Here is a 23,585-nt window from a genome sequence, read left to right on the forward strand (position 1 = left end):
CCCCGCCCCAGAGACCACGCCCACAGTCACACCACGCCCACTCAGACCCCGCCCACCGCCTGTCTCGCCTCCTCCAGGCCCCCTCACCCCCAGGCCGTCGCTCCAGCGCCAGCTCTGCCTCCCTCCCGGGTCTCGACGGTTCAGGCCGATCCAGAACCAGTGCTGCTCGTGGCTCTCAGGCTCTGATTCACTTCAGCCCAAGCCGGGGGTGGGGACAGAAGAGGGGATGAGAGGTGCGAGAGCCCATTGCAGCTGTGACCCGGGCGGTCCCGGGGGCCTTGGGCCTTTCCATCTGCCCTTCAGGCGCTCACGGGCTGTGGGCCGCCTTTAAAAATTCCCTCCCAGAGACAACTGGGTAGAGCTGGACTGGGTGCCCAGCTCCAGGGGTGGTGAGTGGCTTGGCTCCCTTCCCTTGCTTCCCTTTGGGATGAGTCTGCCCCGGCAGGGTCAAGGAGCCTCTGCAGGCTTTCACTTGAGGCAGTTTAGGAGGTCGATCGGGATGGAGCATAGACCTGAGCTGTGGAATCAGGTAAACCTGGATTCCAGTCCTGCTTCACCCACGGACCAGCTCTGGGACTCTGGGCAAACAGCCCAACCTTTCTACTTACCCACAAGGGTCAATGATAATGTCTACTTCGTAGGGTTAATGAGAGGATTGAATGAGGATTAATTAAATGTTTAGTGTAGTACCTGGTACACGGTGAGAAGCAATCAATGTTAGCTATTATAATTACTCTTCAAATAATGTAATCCTGATGTTTGCTGGGAGGAGATAGCCCTGGAATTAAGATCTCAGGAAGCCTGGATCCATTTGGACTTTTCCCAACGCTAAGGGAGTAAAGGTGCTGTGTGTCAGAGGAGGCTGGGAGCCCACAGGACAGAGATGGGGTCTCAGAGGGACCCCATGGGCAAATGCTCACTTTTGTAGCCTTTCTTCTCCTGTCTCTCAGGAAAAGCTGTTTATTGAGTGGGGGTTATTAAGGAATGTGTAGGGTATGGGGGAAAACGTTCAACTTGGATCAGCTTGCAAAGATTTTGCCATGGAGAAGGAGGGATGGGAAGGGCTGTTACTTGTGCACAAGTATGTGAGTCTGAGGGGGCTGTCGCTGCCCCTGTGATGCTGGTGAGCAACACACGGTCCCTGACTCCAGGGGAGGACAGGTGGTCCGGGCACTAGTAGCAGATACACAGGTCATTCCAAGCCCTCGGACAGCCCTCACTGTGGTCACCTTCACCCTGCCCCGTGCCCAGCAAAACCAAGAACCCCACCCACGTGCAGGCAGCCCACCGCCCCAGGCTCAGTACCCGAAGATCTTGTTAAGCATGTTGGCCACAAAGTGTTCCTCCTCATAGCTGGCCAGGCTCAGTAGCTGGGCCCCCAACTCCTGGCAGGCCCCCTGGGCCTGGACCCAGCTCTTCTTGTCCTGCAGCCGGTCCGAGCTGAACACCTACAGGAGCAGAGTACAGTTGTCCAAGCTTTGCCCACTGGCCCACCTCCCTAGGGGATACCTGCCCTCCTGTGACAGCAGTGGGGAAGGGTGCTGGAGCCTCACTGACAGGGGCTCCAGACTAGCTAAGACAATCCTGCTTATCAGAGAATGAGCCCCAGGGGAGGGGAGCTGGCACTGTCAGTTCCTAGAGAACGCCCCCTGCCCAGTCCCCCTAACCAGCGGGAGGTCTGGGCTCTTATCACAGCATAGCCACAATTTGCTGTGGGCAAGTCCTTTCCCCCCACCCCCTGTCTTCAGTTTCTTCACGTACTAAAAGACCCTGGACTACATCAGTGGCTTCCGAATGCAGCAGGGTTTAAAAATACAAATTACCAAGCCCACCCTCCTGAATTCCAATCTCCATAGTGGCAGCCTGAAGATTTTACTTTTATCAAGCTCCCCAGGCAATTCTGAAGAGCAGCCAGCCTGGCCCCAACATTTGGGAACCTCTGAACTGATGATCTCTATGGTTTCTTCAGTTCCTCAAACATTTATGGAGCACCCTCTATGCGCCAGGCCTCAGGTTCCACTGACAAGAGTTTCACAAGAAATTCTCTCTGTCTGCAGCCCACTGTGGGGAGACGTGTCTCGGGCCCGTGGTCCAGACCGTGGCTGGGTCCCCCTGGGACCACACCCCCAGGCGAGCTGCCTCTTTGCTCTCGTCTCTCTCCCTGCCCCCGTGCCAACAGGCTGCCCACCTTATAGCAGTGCCGGAGTTTGGGGTCTGAGGCCCAGCCCTGGGGACAGGAGCCGGTGAGGCTGGGCGTGGGATCTGGCCCGGGCAGTTCAGGCGTCACTGGCGTGCCCAGGCTCTGCCGGCAGATGTAGCGAGCCCGGAACACGGTGCAGTTCTTCACCTCCCACAGCCCCATGGCGCTGCCTGTGGCCAGGGCCACGCAGCCCCCACGGCTGTACCCTGAAGGGGAGAAGGGAGACGGAGGACTCACGGTCTGACCCTCCCTCACAGCCCCTCAGGGCATCAGCCCAGCCCTCATACTAGGAACCAGCTTGGCCCCCCTCTGCAGAGACACGCTGTATGGGGTCGGGGGCCCAGGTCGGGGGAAGGAATGGAGGCAGGGCCCTGGCTCTGTATTTACTCCTGTGAGATCTTAGGCAAGTGGCTTAACCTCTCTGAGCCTGTTTCATCATCTACCTCATTAGGTTAGTGAAAGTGTTAAAAAAAAGAATGTGAAATAGCAATAACCATAATATCATGCATTGTCTTGTGCTCCCTATTCTAAGAGCTTTACATATATTAACCCATCTAAGCCTCACATCAACCCTATGAGGAAAGCACCGTTATCCCCATTTGACAGATGAGGAAACAGAGGCTCAAAGATGCTTAGCTGATAAACAGCAGAGTCAGGATCTGAGCCAGGCGATTTGGCTCCAGAGCCTGGCTGCTAACCACTTCACCAAACTGTGCAAATGATGAGTTACTGGGAAGCCCTGGGTCTCAGTCCTGGCAGGGCGGGGCCACCGCAGCCTCCCGGCTTCACCAAAGAAAGTCAGAGAAGGCGGCTGACCAAGTGCCATGGAAGAGGGGCTCACCGGGCTGGTCCCGGTTCCAGTGGGTGTACATGACCTCATCCCCACTGAGCCAACGGAAGGAGCCGGTGCTGTTGAGGTCCTGCAGGGCAGTCCAGAAGTACTCGCCATCCCAGTTATAGATGAGGCTGCTGACAAAGGCCTGCTCGAACCTGCGGGAGAGAGGCTGGTCAAGGCAGGGAAGCCCTGCCCTAGGAGCTGTGCGGCACCAGTAACTTGCTCAGGGAAGTGGGGACCCCTCAGGACCCTGCAGGTGACAACCCAGCTTGCCCTTCTACTGTCTGTGCTTGCATGCTTTGCTGAGAAGAAAGTAGAGGAAATCAGACACAGCCAAGGCCTGTCTCTCTTGGGCATTCAGCCCACACCTAAACCTGCCCTTGCCCCACTCTGGGGTCACTTAATAAACGAGTCATTCTTGTGACAAGATTAGAAAAAGGTGCTGAAGCTAGTTGAGGCTCAAAGAACCTCAAGTCCCTCTGCACTTGATGGCAGGATGCTACCCCATTTGGTGGAGGGGCCACATTAGGCCAGGACATGGGTGAGCGCTGGCCCCGGCACCTGCCCTCTCCTGTACCTGTTGGTGATGGTGACCAGCTGAGAGCCGTGGTCAGTGCACAGGCGCCGGGCCTCACTGTAGGTCACTTGGTCCTCGCCCAGCCAGTAGCAGGATGGGCTGTGCCATGTCCAACCCTGGCTCGAGAGAGTGGGCAGAATAGGGGCATCTGTGGGAAGGGCTCCCCTCCCTCATCCGTAAGTCCTGAGGCAGCGGGATGCTATTAGTGACATCATTGAATGTGCCACAGGCTTGGGTGCAGGACAGAGAGGACTGGTTTGACATCAGACATGGCTGTTCCTGCGCTGTGTTCTGCATCTTGTCACTCCACACTCCCCCTCCCACCATTACACACAACTGCCAGACCAGGGGTGGAAGCATGGTCCAAAGGCGGCTGACCCGTGGCCTGGCGCAGAAAGATGTGGCCCATCGAACTCCTCTCTCGGGCATTTAAACCAAGAGACGCAGTGGGAAAATTGCCAGTTGGCTGGGAATCCAGAGCTGAAAAGCTGGGAGAGCTTCCAGGATGTGGAGGTGGTTGGGTAATCCTCGGGGGGCCTGGAAAAGCTGGAGTAAGGGGAGCATGTGCCTGCGGTTGGGGGGCAGTGCAGACTGTGAGCAAAGCTGCAGAAGAGAGACCACTGCTCCAGGAGGCCATGTGAGGCTTCACCCCACAGACCCCTCTCCCCTTGGGCCATCCTGAGGGGCTCTCCACTCCCGCCTTGCAGCTGAGGAACAGAAGCTCAGAGAAGTTAAGTGACCTAACCTCATGCACAGAGACAGTACAAGGTGGAGTCTGGGCTTGAACCTACAGCACAGGGGCTGCGCCTGTCCTTGCCACAGCCCTGCTCCTCCTAAGACGACACCAGAAGCCTACGAGGGCCTCCATCTCTAGGAGGCCTTGAAGTAGGAAGACTTAGGGTGGGCTTGAGGTTGGGAGAAAAAGATGCAGCCCCCAGGGCAGGAGGCAAAGAATCAGGGGTGTGTGTGTGTGTATATGTGTGTGCATGTCTGTGTCTGTGTGTGTGTATGTGAGGGGCATATCCCCATATGCCCAGCAGGGCTGCGCTAAGACCCCAGGCTCTCCTGGGGTGTTAACTGTGGCGGTCCAACACCACCCCCCCGATTCCAGGCCGGCCCTGGTGCCCAGGCAGTTAGTAATTCCCACCCCCCACCTCACCCAAGCCAGGGCAGAGCCCCTGCACCAGTCTGACCATGGCCCCCAGACTTTTCAGCCGGGCCCCTGTCTGCTCTCTCCTCCCTCCCCAATGGGGGTCATACCTGTTGGCACTTCCTGCTCCTCCCCTGGAGGAGAGTTTGGGGTACAGGTGGGGTAGGGTGTGGCAAGGGGGCTTAATCCAAAGGAAAACAGAGCCAGGAGCCAGACTGGCAGCAAGGGCCTGGCGGGAAGAGCATGGCCTCGGCACATGGAGCCGGCAGGGGCCAAAACACCACAAAGTGTCCTTTATGAGCAACCTCCCCATATCCGTCCACACCACTCACACCCCTGCTGGGGGCCAGGGAGAGGGGGCCTGGAGGAGGGAAACAGGTCAATCACCCACTTTCACCCTCATTCATACACTCACTCCCCGACTCGCCTATCCCCCCATTCTACCCTAATCCCCTCTCTCCCTGAACATCTTCTGGAAGCCCCTGGGGCTAGGAACAAAAGGAGGGAGACACCAGAATGGCCTCATGCCTCCAGAGAAGATGGACAAGCACACACTACATCAGATGGCGTGGTATGCGCCAGCAGACAAAGGTGGCAAAGCAGGACTGGGGGTGCACAGAGGACCCGGGCTCGCAAGGCAGCCTCCACTCAGGTGATGACTGGGCCAGACCGGGGGCCTGCCCACACCCACCTCCTGTTCTCCTTGCCCCTAGGAAGTGGCTTCCCTGTGGAGAGGGGGCTCAAGGCTGTGGGTGGGGAGCTCTGCTTCCTCCCAGACAGCTCCCCGCCCCCACCTTATCCAACATCACTCCTTCCGGAACAGAGCAGTTTGGAGAGAGGGAGGAAGGGTGTGCCAAGGAAGGGAGGACGCTGTGGGAGGCTGCAGGAGTCCATCCACCCCCTCCTTCCCCTGGCAGCCCCTCTGGCTGCCCCATCCAGCGCCCAGCTCCAGAAGCACCCTCACCTTCCGGCAGCCATGGTCCTCTTCGGCGGCTCCCTGGCTCAGCTGGCCTGCCTTCTTGCAGATGGATGGCAAAGATTGGTTACAGGGACTGTCATTCCAGCGACCTTCCTAGGGACACAGGGTGAGGAAGTCTCAACTCACAACCCCAGTTCTCCCAAACTCTTCCTAAAACCTGGTTTCTAGAGCTGGCCCTGCCACTGACTTGCTGTGTGATTCTGAGCAAAAGGTCTGACCTCTCTGTGTTCTGGGCTGTAAAATGGAGAGACAGAATTAGTTCTATAAGCCTCACGGGGCTGATGAGAGCATACAGAGTTGATACACAAATGCCCTAAAACTTCGACAAGCACCGTCTCAATGGGAAAAGGTGTTCTTTTAAATTATAGCTCAGCTCACAAACATCAAGGACAAATCGGCTAAGACTGTGAGTGTAACCGATGGCAGGACAGACATCGCGATTCCTAGTTCTGCAAGGTGTCCCGCCAGTCCCTGCAGATCCAGGGCGAGGAGAAGCCGCGTGCCCAAACCCACATCGCAGCTCATGGGGCTGGAGAGGAACTGAGTCGCCGACCTCCCCACCCTCCTCAGCCCTCAGTGTCCCAGCCTCGTGGCCAGCAGCTCATCTGCCTTTAGCTCTACTGGAGGGTGGAGGTGTTTGTGTGTCCCAGGCCCCAGGAGAATGCCTGGCACGTACACACTCGACAAATAAGTGTTTATAAATTCTTAAATAGCAGCCCCTATGCCAGATGGCTCTGTTTCTACAGGCCCCGGCACCATCTGCAGCATCTCACAGCAGAATGTCCTGTCTGTCCCTGGAGTGGGCAGTCTCTCCCTCTGGCTTCATCCCTTTTTGAAGAGTCTCTTCTCTATGCTTGAAGCCCTGCGTCAATTCCTTCATCTACCCACCCTGCGTGCTAGCCAGAGCAATGGCAGACAGTTGTCACCCCATAATCTGAGGAGACAGGGTCCCAGGCTGGGGGGCTGAGGCCAGGGCTGGCATGGAGCAGCCCTGCCTGTGGAGCGTGTCCACAGAACGTGGGGTCAGATGCCACCTGCCAGAAGGGAAGAGCAGTGGGCAGGAGACTGAGATGGCACTAGGGAACATGCTCAGGCTTCAGGAGAATTAACTCCTTTAATCTTCCCAATCACCTTCTGAGGTTGGCACCATTAGTGTCCCACTGACAGATGAGAAAACCAAGGTACAGAGAGGTTAAGTAACTTGCTCAAGGTGACCCAGCTAGTTGGAGGTGGAGAGGAGATTCAAATCCTGGCAGTCTCTCCACGTGGAGGGTTGGTAGGGGAGAGGGAGGTGAGGGGGCTTCTGAGAGGCAATGGGGGGGGGTTATGGGCAGGTGCTGATAATAGGACGTCCTTCGGCTGGAAGAGCACCGGGAGGCTGGGGGTGTATTGGGACCCTGTGATAGGGAGGGGGGTTCTCACCGGCCCCCAGATGGTGACACAGTCCTCCAGGCTGTCCCGGAAGTTGTTGGGCTCAAAGGGGTGCCAGTGGGTGAAGCTCACAAGGCTCCCATCTGACCACTCAAAATTCATCTGTAGTTTCAAATCGTTGAGGCCGATCCACAGCTCCTCCACCTCTGGGGGTGCAGCAGGGAGGGGGGGACACACCAAGAGGTCAGCCGCAGCCACCAGCAGGGGAGGGAGGGACAGTCCCTGAGCCTCCTGGGCAGGATGGCATCGGGAGGCCCCGCCCTCCCGGCAGATTGGTAGATGAGCGGCCCTCACCTTGCTTGATCTGCTTGGTGATGAACTCCAGCTCGGCCATGCTGTGGATGCTGAGCAGGTCGCCCCCGACCCGCAGACATGCCTTCTTGGACTCCTGCCAGCTGCGCTTCTCTGCCTGCAGGCGGTAGCAGTGGCCCTGGAAGGGCTGCCAGCTGGGCTCGCACTCCACCTTCACGTTGGCCCATACGTCTGCAGAGACCCACAAGGCCACCGCTCAGGGACCAAGCTGCCCGAACTGGGCACAGACCCAGTGGATTTCAACACAGGGCCCCAAAGTCACCTCCTCCCCAAACGTGTCCCAGAGCAGCCCTTCCCACCAGGACAGGTGTGATTGCTGAATGATGCTGAAAAGACAAAACCCTCCAGTGCTGCTGGAGGCCCAGAGGCAGAGCCCCGGGGGGTGGTGGCAGATTCCACCCAAGACAGGACAGGCCCTCTGGCTGGGGCTCTCAGAAAGAGATGGGCAGGGTTTTGGGCCAGCCCAACCCCAGGGGCCTCAGTTTCTTCCTCTGTAAATGGGATTTCCTGCTATAAGATTCAAACTTCACTCATGTGCACCTTGCTTAATAAATGAAACCACCATCATTATCTCAAATAACACCTATTCAGCGTGGACTCGGTGCTGGCCCTGGCAGTGCAGGATGACGGGAGTGGGAAGATGGGGTCCACGGGGTGGGCAGCTCGCGAAGTCACTGCTGACTGGGAGGCATCCCCTGGCTAGGATTTCCCCTCTTGCTCCTTCCCCTATCCCCAGCTCCTCTCCCTGTATCCTAGGGCTGAGAAACCGAGGGGTTCCAGGTCCTTCCTCGCCCTCACTTCCGTGCATTTCAGGTTCACCCTCTAGGGATCAAGTCCGAGGGCAGCTGAAGCAAACAAGCCCTCACTCGGGCCTTGGCAAGTGAAAACAAGACTTCCCCAACCACCCACAATGTCAGGCTCGGGCAGGAGCCTGCCTGGCGGGGCGGGAGAGCATATGCCCACTCAGAGCATCACCCCAGACTGGGATTCTGGGAGACACTCCAGGGTCCAGCCATACTGTTTTTTGGAGACGTGGCAAAGTGGGTAGGGCTGAGAGCCTGTGCAGGCTTGCTCCTTGGCTCAGGACCTGTCAATCATCTCTTGTCGGCCACTGAGCTAAGACCCGAGGCTCCTGCCCCAGACAGAATTTGAGTTTAGTGGGTGTTCAGGCTCCAGACAGAACTGGAGTTTAGTGGGTACTCAGACCGGAGGGGTCTTGCTTTGGGCTGTGGGAGGAAGGGAGCTCAGGAAATGTGGATGCTTTGGGGTCACAATGGCACCTGCCTTCGAAATGACATGCCTTGAGTGAAGAGACCTGGAAGGCAGAACCCACCCAAGAAACCGCCTAGAAAATATGCCTCATGCAGAGAGACGTGGGCTGGGATGAAAGAGGACTTGGCGAGGGGCCAGTCCCACAGAAGGTCACAGATAGGCTAGCCTTGCCCACACCGGGCCCTCCCGTGGGCTCTCCTCCTTCAGGAAGCAGCTTCTGGGAAGACCTGGAATGGTGCCTGCCCCAGGCTCCCTCCAGCTAGAGGTGAGGTGCCTAGGATGTGGGGCGCCAATGTTTAAGCCTTTGCTCCTGACCCCCTAGGAGGGGAGGGGAGAAAGCAGTGGCTGACAGCCCTGAATCAATCTTTGGCAGCACTTTAACGGTCAGAAGCAGAAGTTTTGCAGCGTAAGCTCTTTACTTTCTATGGGTTTGTGATTTTTTTCTGGTTTCGACGTATTTTCCTTATAAAAATCCCCTCTTGACCATTCCCAGGATTACTGCAGTAGCCCCTCCAGCCTACGCTTAGACATCCACTGACCCCTGTGGAGATGCTTCTTTGGGCCAGGCCAGGTTACAGCCTTAGAACCACTCTACACGAGTTTATTCTTAATTTGCACCTCAGAGACTAAGCTGCTTGCTTGCCCAAGGCCACACACCAGTGAGGGGCAGAGTCCCCAGGCCAGTGCCCTGCCCATTGCCCCAGCTCCTCCACAGGCCCCAGAGCCATCTCTGTCCCTATGAATCACGAATGTGAGCAAGACGTTCTCGGCCTGAAAAAACCCGCAGAGGCTCCCAACAGCCCACCTGGCCCCACCCAGATTCCATGCAGCAGCCAAGACCCTTCAGGGACTGGCTGCAACCTGCCTTTCTGAACTGTTGTCTTCCCCAGGCCCTCGAAGCCAGTGCTTCTCAAACTGCACCTGCACAAGAATTGCCTGGGGATCCTGTGAAATGCAGGTTCTGATTCAATTAATCTGGGGTGGGGTCTGAGAGTCTGCATTTACAACAAGCTCCCGGGTGATGCTGTGCTGCTGGACCACACTGTAATTACTCAGCGTCTATACTCCCACCAGACTGCAATACTCTCCATCCTTAAAGCTGCTGAGTACTTTCATGCCTCCACACCCTTGCACATGCAGTTCGCTCCGCCAGGAATGCTGTTCCCTCACGCCTCTTCATGCCTTTTTAAACTTACACTCAACTCGAAAGGCCCAAATCAAATGTCACTTCCTTAAACCCTGCTTAACTCTCAGAAGCTTAATCACTTTCTTCTCTAGCTATTTCTTCTCCTCTAAAATTTATTACATGTACTCTTATAATAGTTCATAATTCAGGATATTCCAATTGTGTGTGATGTCTGTCACCTCCGGGGGACTGTGTGACTGACACAAGGACACAGTGAATAACGCCAGCATTTAACACAGTTCTCAACAAATGCTCCCTGAATGAATTAACAGCACATTGCAATTTGTTCAGACTTTAGTTGTTACATAAGAAGAGAGAGGATCAGAGACACCTTGTGCTGTGAGGCTGGGCTGGCTGTGGCCCTGACGAGCCCACCCCCACCCTGCTGCGGGGACCACGGCGCGCCGGGAGGGGGTGCTCACCAGGAGGAGGGGGCTCAGCCGTGGCGTTGGGCTTCTTCTTGCACACGTAGGGCAGCGCGATGCTGCAGTCGCGGTTCTGCCAGCCGCCCGAGGACTCCGTGCGGATCACTCCGCAGTTCTCCTCGCTCGGGTTGTCCGGCTGATCTGTGGGGAGGGCAGGGCGCCAGCGCCCCAGGAGACAGAAACTCACACCGGGCCCCGGGAGCCCTGCTCAGGAGCTCCTGCTCCCTCTGCGCCCGCGGGAGCCTGGGCCAGCTGGAGATGCCCAGCACTGCGCCCAGCCCTCCCTCACTGTGCACCGCGGGGCCCTCGCTGCCTTCTCACCTGGGCCCACACGGTCCTGAACCCTCTACTCAGCAACCGGCAGTAGCCCCACCCGCCTCCCTGGCCAGTCTGCTGGTGCCCTGAAAGAACGGGTGCATGCGACTGAGGGGGTGAGTGGGGCCGCAATGAGGTCCACACCCCGGGCCCTGTGCCCTGTGCCCTGTCCCCTGGGGAAAGGGCATCAGTTCCTAATCCAGACAAAGGCACCGCATAGCCTAGTGGGGCCCCAACCAGCAGGGGGTGGAACGCCCCGCACCCCCCAACTGCTTGCCTGGAGTAAGGGAGGAGAGGAGTAAAGAGGGGGCCCCGTGCCTTTGGGGGGCCCAGCTACCCTGTGCCCCGATCTGGCGCCTCACCACTCTCCCAGTTGAGGTACTTGAGGGGCGAGTTGTCCGACCACTGCCAGCCTCCACTGGTGTCCAGGTCATTAAGGCCAATCCATAGTGTGGAGCTGTAGCCAGTGAGGAGCCCTGACAGCAAGAGGGCGACAGTGAGAAGGGGATCACCTCATCCTGTCCTTCACTCTGCCATGCCAACAGCATCCTTACCCCCGCAGAAGGGCTCAGGGCCCTCCAAAGGTGGGGAGCAGGTCTCAGGCTCCTGCCCCTCCGTCTCCGGGCCCCCAGGGCAGGTCAGACCCCAGCCAATCAGCCTGGTACCCGAGGGCTGGCCGCCCCCCCCTCCCCCGCCCCTCACCATTGATGTAGGTCTGCTCGTGGATCTCAGTGATGCTCAGCAGATCTGCCCCCTGCTGCTCGCAACTGGCCCATGCCTCCCTCCAGGACAGCGTGGACTGGAAGTTAAACTGGTAGCAGCTGTCGGTCAGCTGGTCCTTGTCCCAGAAGGTCTCACAGTCATTACCTGCCACCATGACAGCCACACATGGGTCCCTCCCCCTTCCTCTCCTTCAGGGCCCACGTGGGGGTCTCTCAAGGATGCAGAGATCCCACATAGGCTGCTCCATGCTACAAAGAGGAGCTGCTTCTCACTCCAGTCCCAAAAGTTCTGCCACCCACACTGAGGCCCCTCAGAGCCAGCCTCCCGCCTGGAGCCCCCTGGCCCGCCCGCCACGCCCTGCTCTCACTCTTGATGGGGCAGAAGCCCCAGCGCTCGTCCTTGCCATAGTCCTGGGTGGTGGCGCACCACAGATGCCCGTCCTCGCGGCCCGTGCTGGTGCAGCCATGGAACCACTGGTTGTCATACTTGAAAGGGATGGTGCACGGCTTCCCATGGGAGTTCCCCTGGATGGTGTAGACCTCTGCAGGAGAGGGGAGCCAGGCTCTTGGCATCCGGACCCCAGAAACTGCCCCTCCCACCCCCAAGGGAAAATCCCCTGTAACTCAGGGTGGGGGATGGGGTGGGAGCTGGGGGCAGGGATCAACAGAGTGGGAAAGGTGGCAGTAGCACCAGACAGTGGCTTTAAGGCTCCCTCTGCCGTCAGGTCAGCCCAGGAGCCTGGGAGAGGTCCTGCTGCTCATCCCATAGAACTGGGAAGAGGTTCCCTCAATGTCCGTAATGCCTGTCCAAAATCCAGCTGGGTCAGGCGGCCTCCAAGTCACCCACAGAGGTCAGAGCCTGAAGAAATCCCTGCTCAGCTCCCCAGCCCAGGGGCTCCAGCCTCCCTACTGTGCGCCCCTCCTGCCCAAGTTCCACCTTGGAACTCAGGGTAGCTTCCAGGAAAAGGACCCCCAGGATGGAGCTGCCCACCATGAAAGGCCTCTCGCTGGGTGACACTGGTCCCCGTGCACCCCTGCAAAATGGGGATCACGACATCTGTGGTGTTAACCTTGGGTCTCTCTGGAGAGTGGGCCTGGGGAAGGGAATTTTCATTTAATTTTACTTTGTAAACTTTTGTACTACTTGAAGTCTTTATAAGCATGTCATAGCTTTGCAATTTTTTAAAAAGTAAATTAAGGGGCTGGCCCAGTGGTGTAACGGTTAAGTTCGCATGCTCCACTTCACTGGCCCAGGGCTCGTGAGTTTGGATCCCAGGTGTGGACCTATACACCACTCATCAAGCCATGCTGTGGTGGCACCCCACATATAAAATAGAGGAAGATTGGCACAGATGTTAGCTCATGACCAGTCTTCCTCACCAAAATAGATAAATAAATAAAGTAAATTAAATGTTTTGAAGTTACTTTTCTTAATTATTCAAAAATGCTTCCCATTACAACTAAAGACATGAGTGCCAGAGGCTGCAGAGACCAAAGGCCTTGTCAGCCCGGAGTCTGTTCCTCTATGGCTGCAGGCCCCCTGACACCAGAGGCCCCATCCCTCTCCTGCAAGCAGCCTCTCACCATAGTAGGGCCGAGCACATAGATCCTCGTCACTGCCATAGATGCGCCACTGGCCACTGCGGGTCTGGTCACCACGCTCAGGGGTGCCAGCCTTGGAAGTGTTGCTGGCACGGCCCCCCAGGAGCAGGGACAGCTGGTCACCCAGTGTGCGACAGTGCCAGCGAAGATTCAGTGCCTCCCGGTCACATTCGTACATGCCCAGGGAGGCTGTGGTGTTGGTGCCCGGCCAGCCTGTGCCCAGGCACTGCATGGTACCCAGGTTGAAGAGCCGGTTTCGGGAGACCCATTTCCAGCGCTGGGCAGGAAGACTGGCGTTGCAGCCTGGGGAGACTCTGACTTGCCCACCCTGGGCCTCCAGGCAGCCCTGCAGTCCATGGCTGAAGATGAGGAAGACGTTGGGCTCTGGAAGGGAAGGCAGGACATGAAGCCACCACAAGGGCTCTCTCAATGGCCCTCAATGGCCAGTGCCGCCCACAGACACTGACCATGTGCCTGGCACGAGTTGTCAGCCTTCTCTCATGTTAGCTCACTCAGTCATCACTCTGGCCCTTTGAGGTGGGAGTGAGAGGCACTGCTGTCCCCCTGTGCCCAGCTGAGGCACAGCCTGCATGCCAGCCTCTGTTCTGGCCCCGTGCCCACCTGGAGGCAGGACTCGGCCCTTTGTCCCACCCCCAAAAGCAAATCCAACTGCACATGGCGAGCGTATACTGTACACTTTTCTGACGATCTCATGCGGGGTGGCGGAGGCATTTACATCACACACCACATCGCAACCTTTATCCCAATGTCTGTTACATGGCGTGGTTTTTCTGCCAAAGTTCTTCTCCCGCGTGGAGTCATTCATGTCACCCCTTGCCCCTCAGCTCCACTGGCTCCATCCTTTCATCTCATTTAGAATCTTCTCAAACCACTCACCCCCTATACCCAACCTTTCATGACCCCCATAACCATTTCACTCATTTTTCAGATGGCATTTAGCTCTCTGCTTCCCCAATCCTGCATCTTCTCACCCATCAGCTCACTGAGCACCCCATGGAAGACGTGACTTCGTCCCCAGCACACCGACTTTACAGATTAGAAACGGAGACTTAAATTTATACAAAGTAGGTTCATGGTTGTCTGGGGGCAGGCCGGGGTGATGGGAACAGGGAGTGACTGCTACAAGGTACACGGTTTCTTTTGGGGGTGATGAAAATGTTCTCAAATTAGCCTGTTATGATAGTTGCACAACTTTGTGAATATACTAAAAGCCAATTAATTGCACATTTTAAATGCGTGAGTTTTACAATATGTGAATTATATCTCAAAGCTGTTATATCTTAAAGCTGTTATTATATCTTAAAGGTGTTGAGAGAGAGAAAGAGAAAGAAAGGGAGAGTAAGGAAGCAAGAAACTGACATGAGTCTAGAGACACGAAGTGACCCACTCCCAGTATTACACGGCCAGTTAGCAAACCCCGGTCTCTCTGACACCCAACTTCACCGCCTTCCTCTTGCTCCTCGGTTGCCCCTTAGTACACAACACACACATACCACACAGCCCGGTCTCCAAAGAACATTTGCATCCACTAGCTACCAGCTCCTCAGGATAGTTTTCATGCCTCGAAAGCATGAATCTGACTGCTAGGGTTCAAATCCCAGCTCTGCCACTTAATGTGTGACTCGGGCAAGTTGCTTAAACCTCTCTCTGATTCATTTTCCTCACCATGACTCCTATAAAGGTTAGATGAGATAATACGTGTAAAGTGCTTGGAACAGGGTCTGGTACATAATAAGATCACTATAAATTATTATTATTATTTTATGTTATTACTCCATGTTATAGGTAAAGAAATTGACTAAGGGTGGTGAAATGATCTGACTAGAGTCACAAGGCTGGTAAGAGATGGAGCTGAAATTTGCTCCCAGTCTTCTGAATCCAAACCCCAAGCTCTTTCTGTTCTGCCATGTTGGCTTCATCATCCCTCTATAGGCTATTCTCCAGGGCCAGCCAGAATGATCTTTTTTTTTGTTTTTAAAGATTGGCACCTGAGCTAACATCTGTTGTCAATCTTTTTTTCTTCTTCTTCTTCTCCCCAAAGCCCCCAGTACATAGTTCTAGGTCCTTCTGGTTGTGGCATGTGGGATGCTGCCTCAGCATGGCTTGATGAGCAGTGCCACGTCCACGCCCAGGATCCAAAGCGGGAAAACCCCGGGCTGCCAAAGCAGAGTGCGCGAACTTAACCCCTGGGGCACGAGGCTGGCCCCTGATTATAATTCTCTTCACAGCATTTATTATTATCTGATTTTTTTTTTCAACATCTGGGTTAGCTGTGAGGCTGGGCCCACTGACTATTTTTCCTCTGGATTATGGGTCACTTTTTCCTGCCGCTTGCATGTCTAGTAATTATTATATACTGGACATTGTGGATAATATTATAAGGAGTCTGAATTTTTTTTTATTATATACTGGATGCTGTGGATGATATGCTATAAGGAGCCTGGATTTTTTATTTTCCTAAAAAGAATGTTGAGTTTTGTTCTGACAAGCAGGTAAATTACTCATGGATCACCTTGATCCTGTTGGGTCTTGGTTTTAGGCTTTGCTAGGGTGGGGCTGTTTTGGTTTTCCTTTAGTTTTAGGGTGTGGCCCTCAGCCCCCGGTTTAATCACAAGGTGAGGCCCTTCTGGAGTTCCAAACGAACACCTTAGGCAATTACCGAGCTCTTCCAACTTGGTGGAACTTGAATTCCACCCTCAGCTTCCTCAGCACCAGGCAGCAACTGACACTTCTGCCTCCCAGCGGCTGTCTCTTGCCGGGTCCTCAGAGCCTCACTCTGCCCACGCCCAGCTAAGGAGCCGCCAAGGATTTCAGGAGGATGACAGGATGACAGCTCTATCGCTCCTTCCTCTCCAAGATCTTCCCTCTCAATTTTTAGCTTTTCTGGTGGCCACAAAGTCTGACCAGTAAAAGTGCCACTTTCTGTGTGAACTCCTCAAACAGGGCAGTTCTCTCAGGGTCCGGGAAGCTGCTTAAATGAGCCAGTCTCTTCATCTGCTTCTCTTCTTTCAAGGACTGTTGGGAGGGAATGGCCCCAAGCACCTGCCTGGTTCTGGTTGCTGTCCAGGGCCTTCAAACCACTGTATTTTATATTTTATCTTAGTCAATGAGCGTTCTTGGCCAGAGAGTTGGACTGATCCACACCACCTGCCACGTCCAGGACCAGACTCGCTATCTGACATGCTGTTGGTTATTTTCTGTGTCTCCCCTTGCTCACAGGCTCCCGAGGATTTTCTGTCTTCTCTCTTGGTACCTATAACTCTGCCTGCCACATAGCAGCACCTAATAAATACCAACGAACACATGAATGAAGGGATGGATCTCATGCCCAGACAACAATCACAACCCACCAGTCTAGCTTTCTGCTGCTTGTCCTAAGTGCCAGATTAATTTTCCTAAGGCAAAGTGGGCACGGCTCCTGTCACTGAGCACTCAAAACACCACAGCGGCAAGGCTGGTGGGGCGGGGACGCTGGGTGCTCCATTCTTCGACATCACCGGGATGGGGGCCCTCTCTGGGCAAGATACAGGTGACCTCCTGAAGGATCACTAGGGTGACTGCCACAGCTGATCCTCCTCCCTCGGGGCCCCCGCCCCTCAACCTCCTCCTTCCTCCCCAGCCACCCTCTAGGAACCATAAACTGGCCCCAGGCCTTGAGCCAGGCTTGCCTGAGCTCCTCTCGGGACTGGGGATTTGATTCTCAGAAACCCCACTCCAGCGAGGACAGTCAGTAGTAACAGAGAGTGGCCCTTGGCAGGGGGTAGGGAAAGGGCCTGGGACCGGAAAAGGGAGAAAATCGTGCTTGCTTTTATAAATGCTTCTCAGAGATAGGACTGGACAGTGTGGTCCAAAATGTCACCAGAGCCCACAGCAGCCCAGGCGGACAGTACCTTCCCTCCGCCCCAGCCAGAAAACCACACATGAACCAAAGTAATTCCAGCCAGGCTGCCAGTCATAACAAATGGCAAATGAAGAGTCCAAAAGAGGTCCGTGTCAGTCGGGAGAGGCAATTCCAGGATCAGGCCACCCTCCCTTCACTCAAGAGATAAGGAAACCGAGGCCCAGAGAGGGGAAGAGGTTAGGACACCCAGTCGCAATAACTTTCAAGGCCTCAGTTTCCTCCTCGTCACATGAATCATGGCTGCAAGTCCCCTCCTCCCTCTGACGTCCTAGGTTCTGTGTTCAAATCCACAAATCTTCCCGGAGTGCCCGCTATGTGTGCAGCATGTCCCAGGCAGTGCTGGGGTCACAAGGAAACATCCCTCACCGTGCTGGTTAGAGATCAGCGGGTTTGGACACAGCAAGACACGAGGGCAAACAAGCCCTTAAAATCCGGGTGTCTAGGGGCGTAGGAGGGAGCCATGCCTTCCAGGCGCAGGCAGACTCTCTGAAGATACTGAGGATCCAGAGGAGGCAGAAGGTGAAGAATGTGGTCACAGAACTTCCTTGGCAGCAAATGAGAAGAGGACGAGGAATTTGGGAGGAGAGGCAGGCCTACAGAAGAGGCACAAAGCAAAGGGGAGGCCGAGAGGAATTCTTGGAGGTGGATCCCAGGGACTCTGCCACACTGGGGGCCGGGGGCTCTTGTGAGAGCATTTTCCTCCCAAAGTCGAGAGGTGGGCCTAGGCCCTCACAGAAAGGAGGTTCTATCTCCAGGGCTCGATGGAGGAAGAGCTCAAGTCCAGCCTTGGCCGAGCTGGAAATGCTAAGGGGAGAGGGAAGGCAACAAAGGCGTTTTGAGACTGACTCTGGGTTCTTTGCATCCATGCTCTCAGCAAGCACACAGGAAGCAGCAGAAGGAGCTCCAAGTATAGAGGCCTGATGCCCCCCATCCTGAGAAGGCCCTCTCCAGGCTTACCCCCTCCTAGCCTCACTCCACACTGCAGGTGTCAGTGAGGGCGTGACAGTGCCCCTCACTAGGGCCTTGGTATGGCCCTCCCCAAGGACAAAGACAGCCTCTTGTGTTTTGTTGACAACCACACCATGCCTAGCACAGAGCTATGCGCCAAGCTGCGGCTCATTATGTACTTGTTCACTGAGTGAATAAATGAATGACGCCAGACAGGGAACTGTGCACTGAGTATCAACAGGATGTCATCCATCCATTCATTCATTCAAAAACATTTATTGAGAATTTCAGAGGTGCCAGGCATGGTCCCAGGCACCGAGGGTACGGTGGTGAACAGTACAGACATGATCCGGCCTCTATCATCCTATGGTCTGGTAGGCGCTGGGCTCCGCATGGAAAATAAGGAGATGATAACAGAATCCTTGCCCTCACTGAGCAGCCCATAGTCTCTGACCTTTTGATTTTGTCTGCCGAACAAGCTTCCTGTGCCCTTCTTCCTACTACTTATAATTTTCCTGCAACTGTGGCTATGTGAGTGGGCAGAAGGCTCACTCTTGGCTAGGAACAGTGTCCATCCCCCTGGCCACAACTCAAACTAAAATGACCAGAGTCCCCCCAGAACACATGACGCTTTCTCTCTCTGTTGAGATAGGTAAACTGGGGCTGCCAATGGCCATGTTTCTCACTATGAGGGAAAGACCTTTCTGCTATAGGCAAGAAAGGGGATAACACAGAAAGAGACGCGGAGCTGAGAGATGAAAGGAGAGGTGAGTCCGAGTGGTGCTGGACATCCAGCGAGTCCCTGAGCTCCTGCACCCCTTCCCTCCACCCTGTGAGTCACTCAGGATCACTTGCGGCCTCATTCCCTTTCTTTGCTGAGCTTGTTTGCATTGGGTTTCTGTCCTCATGACCAAAAGAATCCTGATAAACACACAACCCTATGTCTTGGAGCCAGACCCTTTCTCCCAGTCTGGAACACTGGTTCGTTCTCACTGCTCCCTGGGAGGCTACTGTTCCAGGATCCCCTCTGACTGTTAGACCAGGAATGAGCTTCTTGGCTGCAGCATCTGGGCCATGTCAGAGGAGGTACTTGGAGGCTGGACACCACCCCATCCTCCTAATCACCCTTCTGGTTGCTCCGCCATTGGCTTTCTCATCCATGCAGATGACAAGCACTTATGAAGCACTGGACCAGGCACCACGGGGAAATTAGACAGTATGGCCTCTAGAGCCATACCGAAGCTAGAGAGGCAGAACTCAGGAAGCAATCCATGAAAAAGTTACAAGCAACACATCAACAAGTGTGCAAAACTGTCAGACCTAATTTATACTGCATGATTGGGGGTGAGGGCGTTGGGTTGAAATGGATTTTCCAGATACCTGAAGTGTGACAGGACTCTTTCAATGTGGAGTCCACACTTTCTTGCTTCTCAGACATCCAGGTCATCACCCTGGAGATTTATTTCTGTGCTCAGAGGCAACTGGGTTTTAAAGCTATCTGCCCCACACTGAGCAACCTGCCTCCTCCCTCCCGGGTGACAGTCACTGTGGCCTCCTTTCCTTTCCCGTCTGCTGAAAGGTACACGCAATGCTTTGGTGGAGTCCTGAGGCTCACAGCAAAGCCTCACAGCCTCTGTCTCTCAGGAGCAGACTCTCAGCTGTCCCTGCGGCTTCCCGGACTCAGCGCAGCAGCGGAGGCAGCCAGAGGTCTGACCTCGAGGAGACGGCTGCTCCCTGTTACAAGTTGAAGACATCACGCTGAAGGAAGCTGAGGGGAAGTTAATTCTAGCACAGTGCCTGGCATGCAGCAGACTCTCCACAAAGATCTGCTGAATGAGAGGCATGCCTAACACAGCCCTGGAAGGCTCCAGCACAGACCAGGACAAAGAGGGTGTTCCAATTTGGGGGAACAGCAGGAACAAAGACCGAGGGCCTAGCGACCTGCCTAGCTCAGCTGCTAGAAAGCTGGGGACCAGGGGCCAGCTGGTGAGCCCTGGGAGCTGGCCAGATTTGGTCCTCCAGGGTGGCCTCCAGCCTCTGAGTTTCTCCACTGTCGGTCCCCCTCCCCAGGCAACGCAGAGGCAAGGGGTCATCCCAGGGAGAGCCAAGGGCCGCCCGCAGGGCCGAGAGCCAAGAGGAGCAGCTGTTTTCAATGAGCCACTTGGCCCTGAGGCTAGGCCTGGAAATGTCCCTGAGTCAGCAGAAGTGGCCAGCCCCACCCTGCTGAGGGGCCAACCCTGGGGACCCACACCCCACCCTACGCCACCCTCTGCTAGAGCCTGTGTCCACGTCCTTGCATGCACATTGGACCTGGCAGGGGGGTGGGGCATCCCTTTTACAGAGGTCAGGGGAGTCACATGACGTGGAGACCCCATACTCTGTCCAACTGCGCAGTATCTACACCAGTATCCTGAGTTAAGGTGGGCTTCCATCTACCCTGCCCCCTCCTCCCCAGCAGCGCCTCCATTCTAGCCAGGCGAAACTGCTTGCCCTTCACTGCTTAGGGCCATGTGACTAAAGCGAACACACGGCCTCACCGAGGCTCCGTTGCCGTCACATGCATGCGTGTGTGCAGTGTCTCTCTCTGCAGCTGCAGTGAGCTTCCTCTATCATTCGGTTCTACAAATGCTTTTCTCCCCGCCTAAATCACGTTTGCTGCAAAATGTGATATGCTGTTGTTCTAGGCAGATGTTAAAGCAAACTCTGGCAGGGAATGGGTTAAGAGGTGGGCTTTTCACCTCCCCCTAATAAATACAAGAGAAGGGGGATATGATGAGGTGGTGGGGAGTGGGAATTCGTGTAAATTCGGAAATGCAAATTTTTCACCCTCCCTATGGCTCTGCCGGGTCCCCTGGGTCTCCCAGGTGGGGCTTTCTGGGAATGCAAATCCTCACCCGCCCCGGCCTCCCCTCTGGGAATTTAATGGCGTTTGATCTCCTACCCCGCTGGCTTTTGTCTTCTTAGACTAAAGCGTCACAGTTTTTCAGCCTGTCCTTTCCCAGGCCCCATCTTGCAAGATGAAGGAGGGCAGCCACCGAACCCGGACAGGACCGATCTCGTCTCTAATCTCTGGTCAGACCTGACACCGTCCGCTCCCGGGCCACTCCCGCGGCCTCGCTCCCCTGCTCTTTCCCATCGTCTCTTGCTCACTGGAGCATCCCAGGAGCTGGCACACCTAGACCCCCTCCTCCGTCATCCCAGCCTCCAGGATCTGAGGCGCTGGGACCCGGGAGTCCTCGGAGTTCTGGGCCTTCGGGACCGCCGCTTACCCTCTGCGGCCCGCCCCGACAATGCCACGCGCCGCCCCCCCCGCCCAAGACCCCCCTCCGGCCACGCGCCGTCCCGCCGCGCTGCGCGCCCCCCGGCCACGCGCCTTCCCCCCCGCGCCGCGCCCCCCGGCCACACCCCCTCCCCCAGCGCCTCGCCGCCCGTTCCCTGCGGCGCGCCCTCCCCCCGCCGCGGCCCTCCCCGCGGTGCGCGCTCCCTCGGTGATGGGCCGTCCCCCTTCCCAGCGCCCCGTCTCCGCCGCGCCCCGGGACGTTTGGGCGCGGAGCCTCCCCCGAGGCCCCGAGGTCGGCCGGGCGCCCGGCCCAGCTCTGCAAACGCGGGGTCTGCGCGGCCCGCGGCGCCGTCTGCTAGCCCGCAGCCAAAATAAACAGCCCCCAGCCACTTCCTTCCCCGGGGGGCAGCTTTCACAATGACGGCCGGCTCCGGTCGCGGCAGGAAGTGGTTTTCTGGGCCAGTACAATCCCCGCTCACTGACCCAGACGCGAAGGGCAGAATCCAGGAATGGGGATCGGAGCGGAGCCGAGCGCCGCGTCTGCCGCTGGAAGGGAGCGCGCGGGGGCACAGCCCTGCCGCGGCGCAGAGGCCACCTGCCCGCTCCCCATCCCACCCCGATGGCAGTGCCCACCCGCTCGGTCCAGCCGGCCCCGAAAGCCTCTGCGGAGCCACACGTGCTTTATTTATCCGTGGGAGGGAGTCGTGAGTAGATGATTTCATAAAATCACCAACAGAAGAGCCCTTTGGAGCTCCAGCCACAACACCACCTTTGGTGCTCCATACCTGGTTCACTGAGGATGAATAAATGAATGAGTGAGAGAATTTGTTAGGAGGCAAATTTAGAGAGAGCATTTTTTTAAAATTTAGTTTTGACAAACTGGCTGCAGAGGGGGAAGGGGAGGGCGCTGACCTAAAGCTAAAATATTAGAAGCCCAATGCTCACTGCGAAGTCAACAGAAATAAAGAATCTCCTTTGGGCCTTTCTGTATTTTCCAATTTTTTCATAGTGAAATAAATATTTTTAAAAAGGTATATACCCACTCACAAAAAAGAAATGTTGAGAATTATACTGAAATGTAATGATTTGCTTGTAGAGGAATTGAGGTTTCAAATATAAACATTCGATTCACAAGAAACACTTTATGAACAATTTCTAGATAGCAATCTTTCAAATAACAGAAAAAAAGGGTAGAGATTCCCAGCTCCCGGCCCAGGAGGTCCTCAAGGGCCAGGGCCCCTTGAGGGCCCAGGTTCTGTTCTTGGTCTTTCTATGACCTGGGCATTTGCCTGGATAGTCTGGACTCATGATAAATATTTGTCAAACGACAGAATGAATATGAATTGAGGGATCTTAGAATTCCTGTCATCAATCCTTTAGAATGTGGAAACTGAACCACGGGAAGGTTAAGCGACTTACCCAAGGATGTTCAATACACCATGACCTTTTCATTAGGACTAAAACTTGAAGTCCTGAACAGCAGTGCCAGTATTTGCTTATATAAATTGACCAAATAATTTATTGCCTCATATTGAGAATGAAAAGGGGAGTTCATAATAATTACACCAGTACAATAAGCTTGAACCAGGACTGCCCCAGGCAAACTAGGACATATGGTCACTTATGGAAAGAGACACATTATGATACAAGTTAATGTCTACCATGTACTTGCTACGTACCAGGCACTGGGTTCCAAGGCTTTCTCCTTGATAATTCTCTTGTTGATCCTAATAGCAGCCCTCAGAAGTAGGTCAAATTCCTATCTCTATTTGACAGATAAGGAAACTGAGGTATTAAATAACTGAGAGATCAAACATTTTGATAACACAATTAACAAGGAGCAAAGCTGGGGTGGGAGGCGAGGCAGACTAGTTCCAGAGCTGAGCTCACTAACTATTCCAGGTACTTTAAACCTGATAACCCACAGGCAAGTTGTATTTGGCCTTCACAGTGTGTGAAAGAAAAGCGAGCCAACATTTAAAACTGAAGAGATTCCACATAAAAATCTGGAGTTCCAGCTTCTCTCAGAAACACTGGGAGGCCTGACAACCCTGAGCCAGCGTGCCTGCAGGGAGCCAGTCATATTTTCTGGGTGGAGCTGTCCACCTGGGAGGGGGCTCAGCAGCTTGCCACCGTCCCTAGCCATCCCCACCCATCCCAACACTGAGGTGGAATGAGGACAGCCATACATTACCATGCGGGCACTAGTGTTTTTATCAGAGTGGAGAAACATTCCTTAGTATCCTGTCTCTATTAAGAAAGACCAGAGGACTGTGACTAGTTCAAAAGTGCAAAGGGAGGAGGTCCTCTAAATTAGGCTCCATCGCCCCGTGACCACAATTTCCCTGTGACACGCTGCATTCCTTTCACGAGACACGTCTGAACCGCAGCACGATAGGATCCTGAGAAATCATGACATGTGTCATAAC

The 23,585-nt window shown here is 55.3% G+C and overlaps 1 protein-coding gene across 9 annotated transcripts in view; it reads right to left on the reverse strand.

Annotated features, from left to right (window-relative positions):
* Positions 1–23,585, reverse strand: part of MRC2 (mannose receptor C-type 2) — a 50,795-nt gene that overhangs the window by 10,371 nt on the left and 16,839 nt on the right. For 8 of the 9 annotated variants that reach the window (XM_070561694.1, XM_070561698.1, XM_070561697.1 and 5 more), the window contains exons 2-14: positions 12,989–13,390; positions 11,773–11,946; positions 11,385–11,549; positions 11,045–11,158; positions 10,365–10,508; positions 7,467–7,655; positions 7,164–7,318; positions 5,727–5,834; positions 3,613–3,728; positions 3,042–3,190; positions 2,189–2,406; positions 1,306–1,448; positions 88–190 (exon numbers count right to left, since the gene is read on the reverse strand). In XM_070561694.1, coding sequence (XP_070417795.1) covers positions 88–190; positions 1,306–1,448; positions 2,189–2,406; positions 3,042–3,190; positions 3,613–3,728; positions 5,727–5,834; positions 7,164–7,318; positions 7,467–7,655; positions 10,365–10,508; positions 11,045–11,158; positions 11,385–11,549; positions 11,773–11,946; positions 12,989–13,390 — 2,180 coding nt within the window. Of the gene's footprint in view, positions 1–87; positions 191–1,305; positions 1,449–2,188; positions 2,407–3,041; positions 3,191–3,612; positions 3,729–5,726; positions 5,835–7,163; positions 7,319–7,466; positions 7,656–10,364; positions 10,509–11,044; positions 11,159–11,384; positions 11,550–11,772; positions 11,947–12,988; positions 13,391–21,639; positions 21,782–23,585 lie in introns of those variants that run through there. The other variant, XM_070561701.1, reaches the window with a different exon arrangement.

The sequence above is a fragment of the Equus przewalskii genome, chromosome 10 (assembly GCF_037783145.1).
Source record: "Equus przewalskii isolate Varuska chromosome 10, EquPr2, whole genome shotgun sequence".
NCBI lineage: Eukaryota > Metazoa > Chordata > Mammalia > Perissodactyla > Equidae > Equus > Equus przewalskii.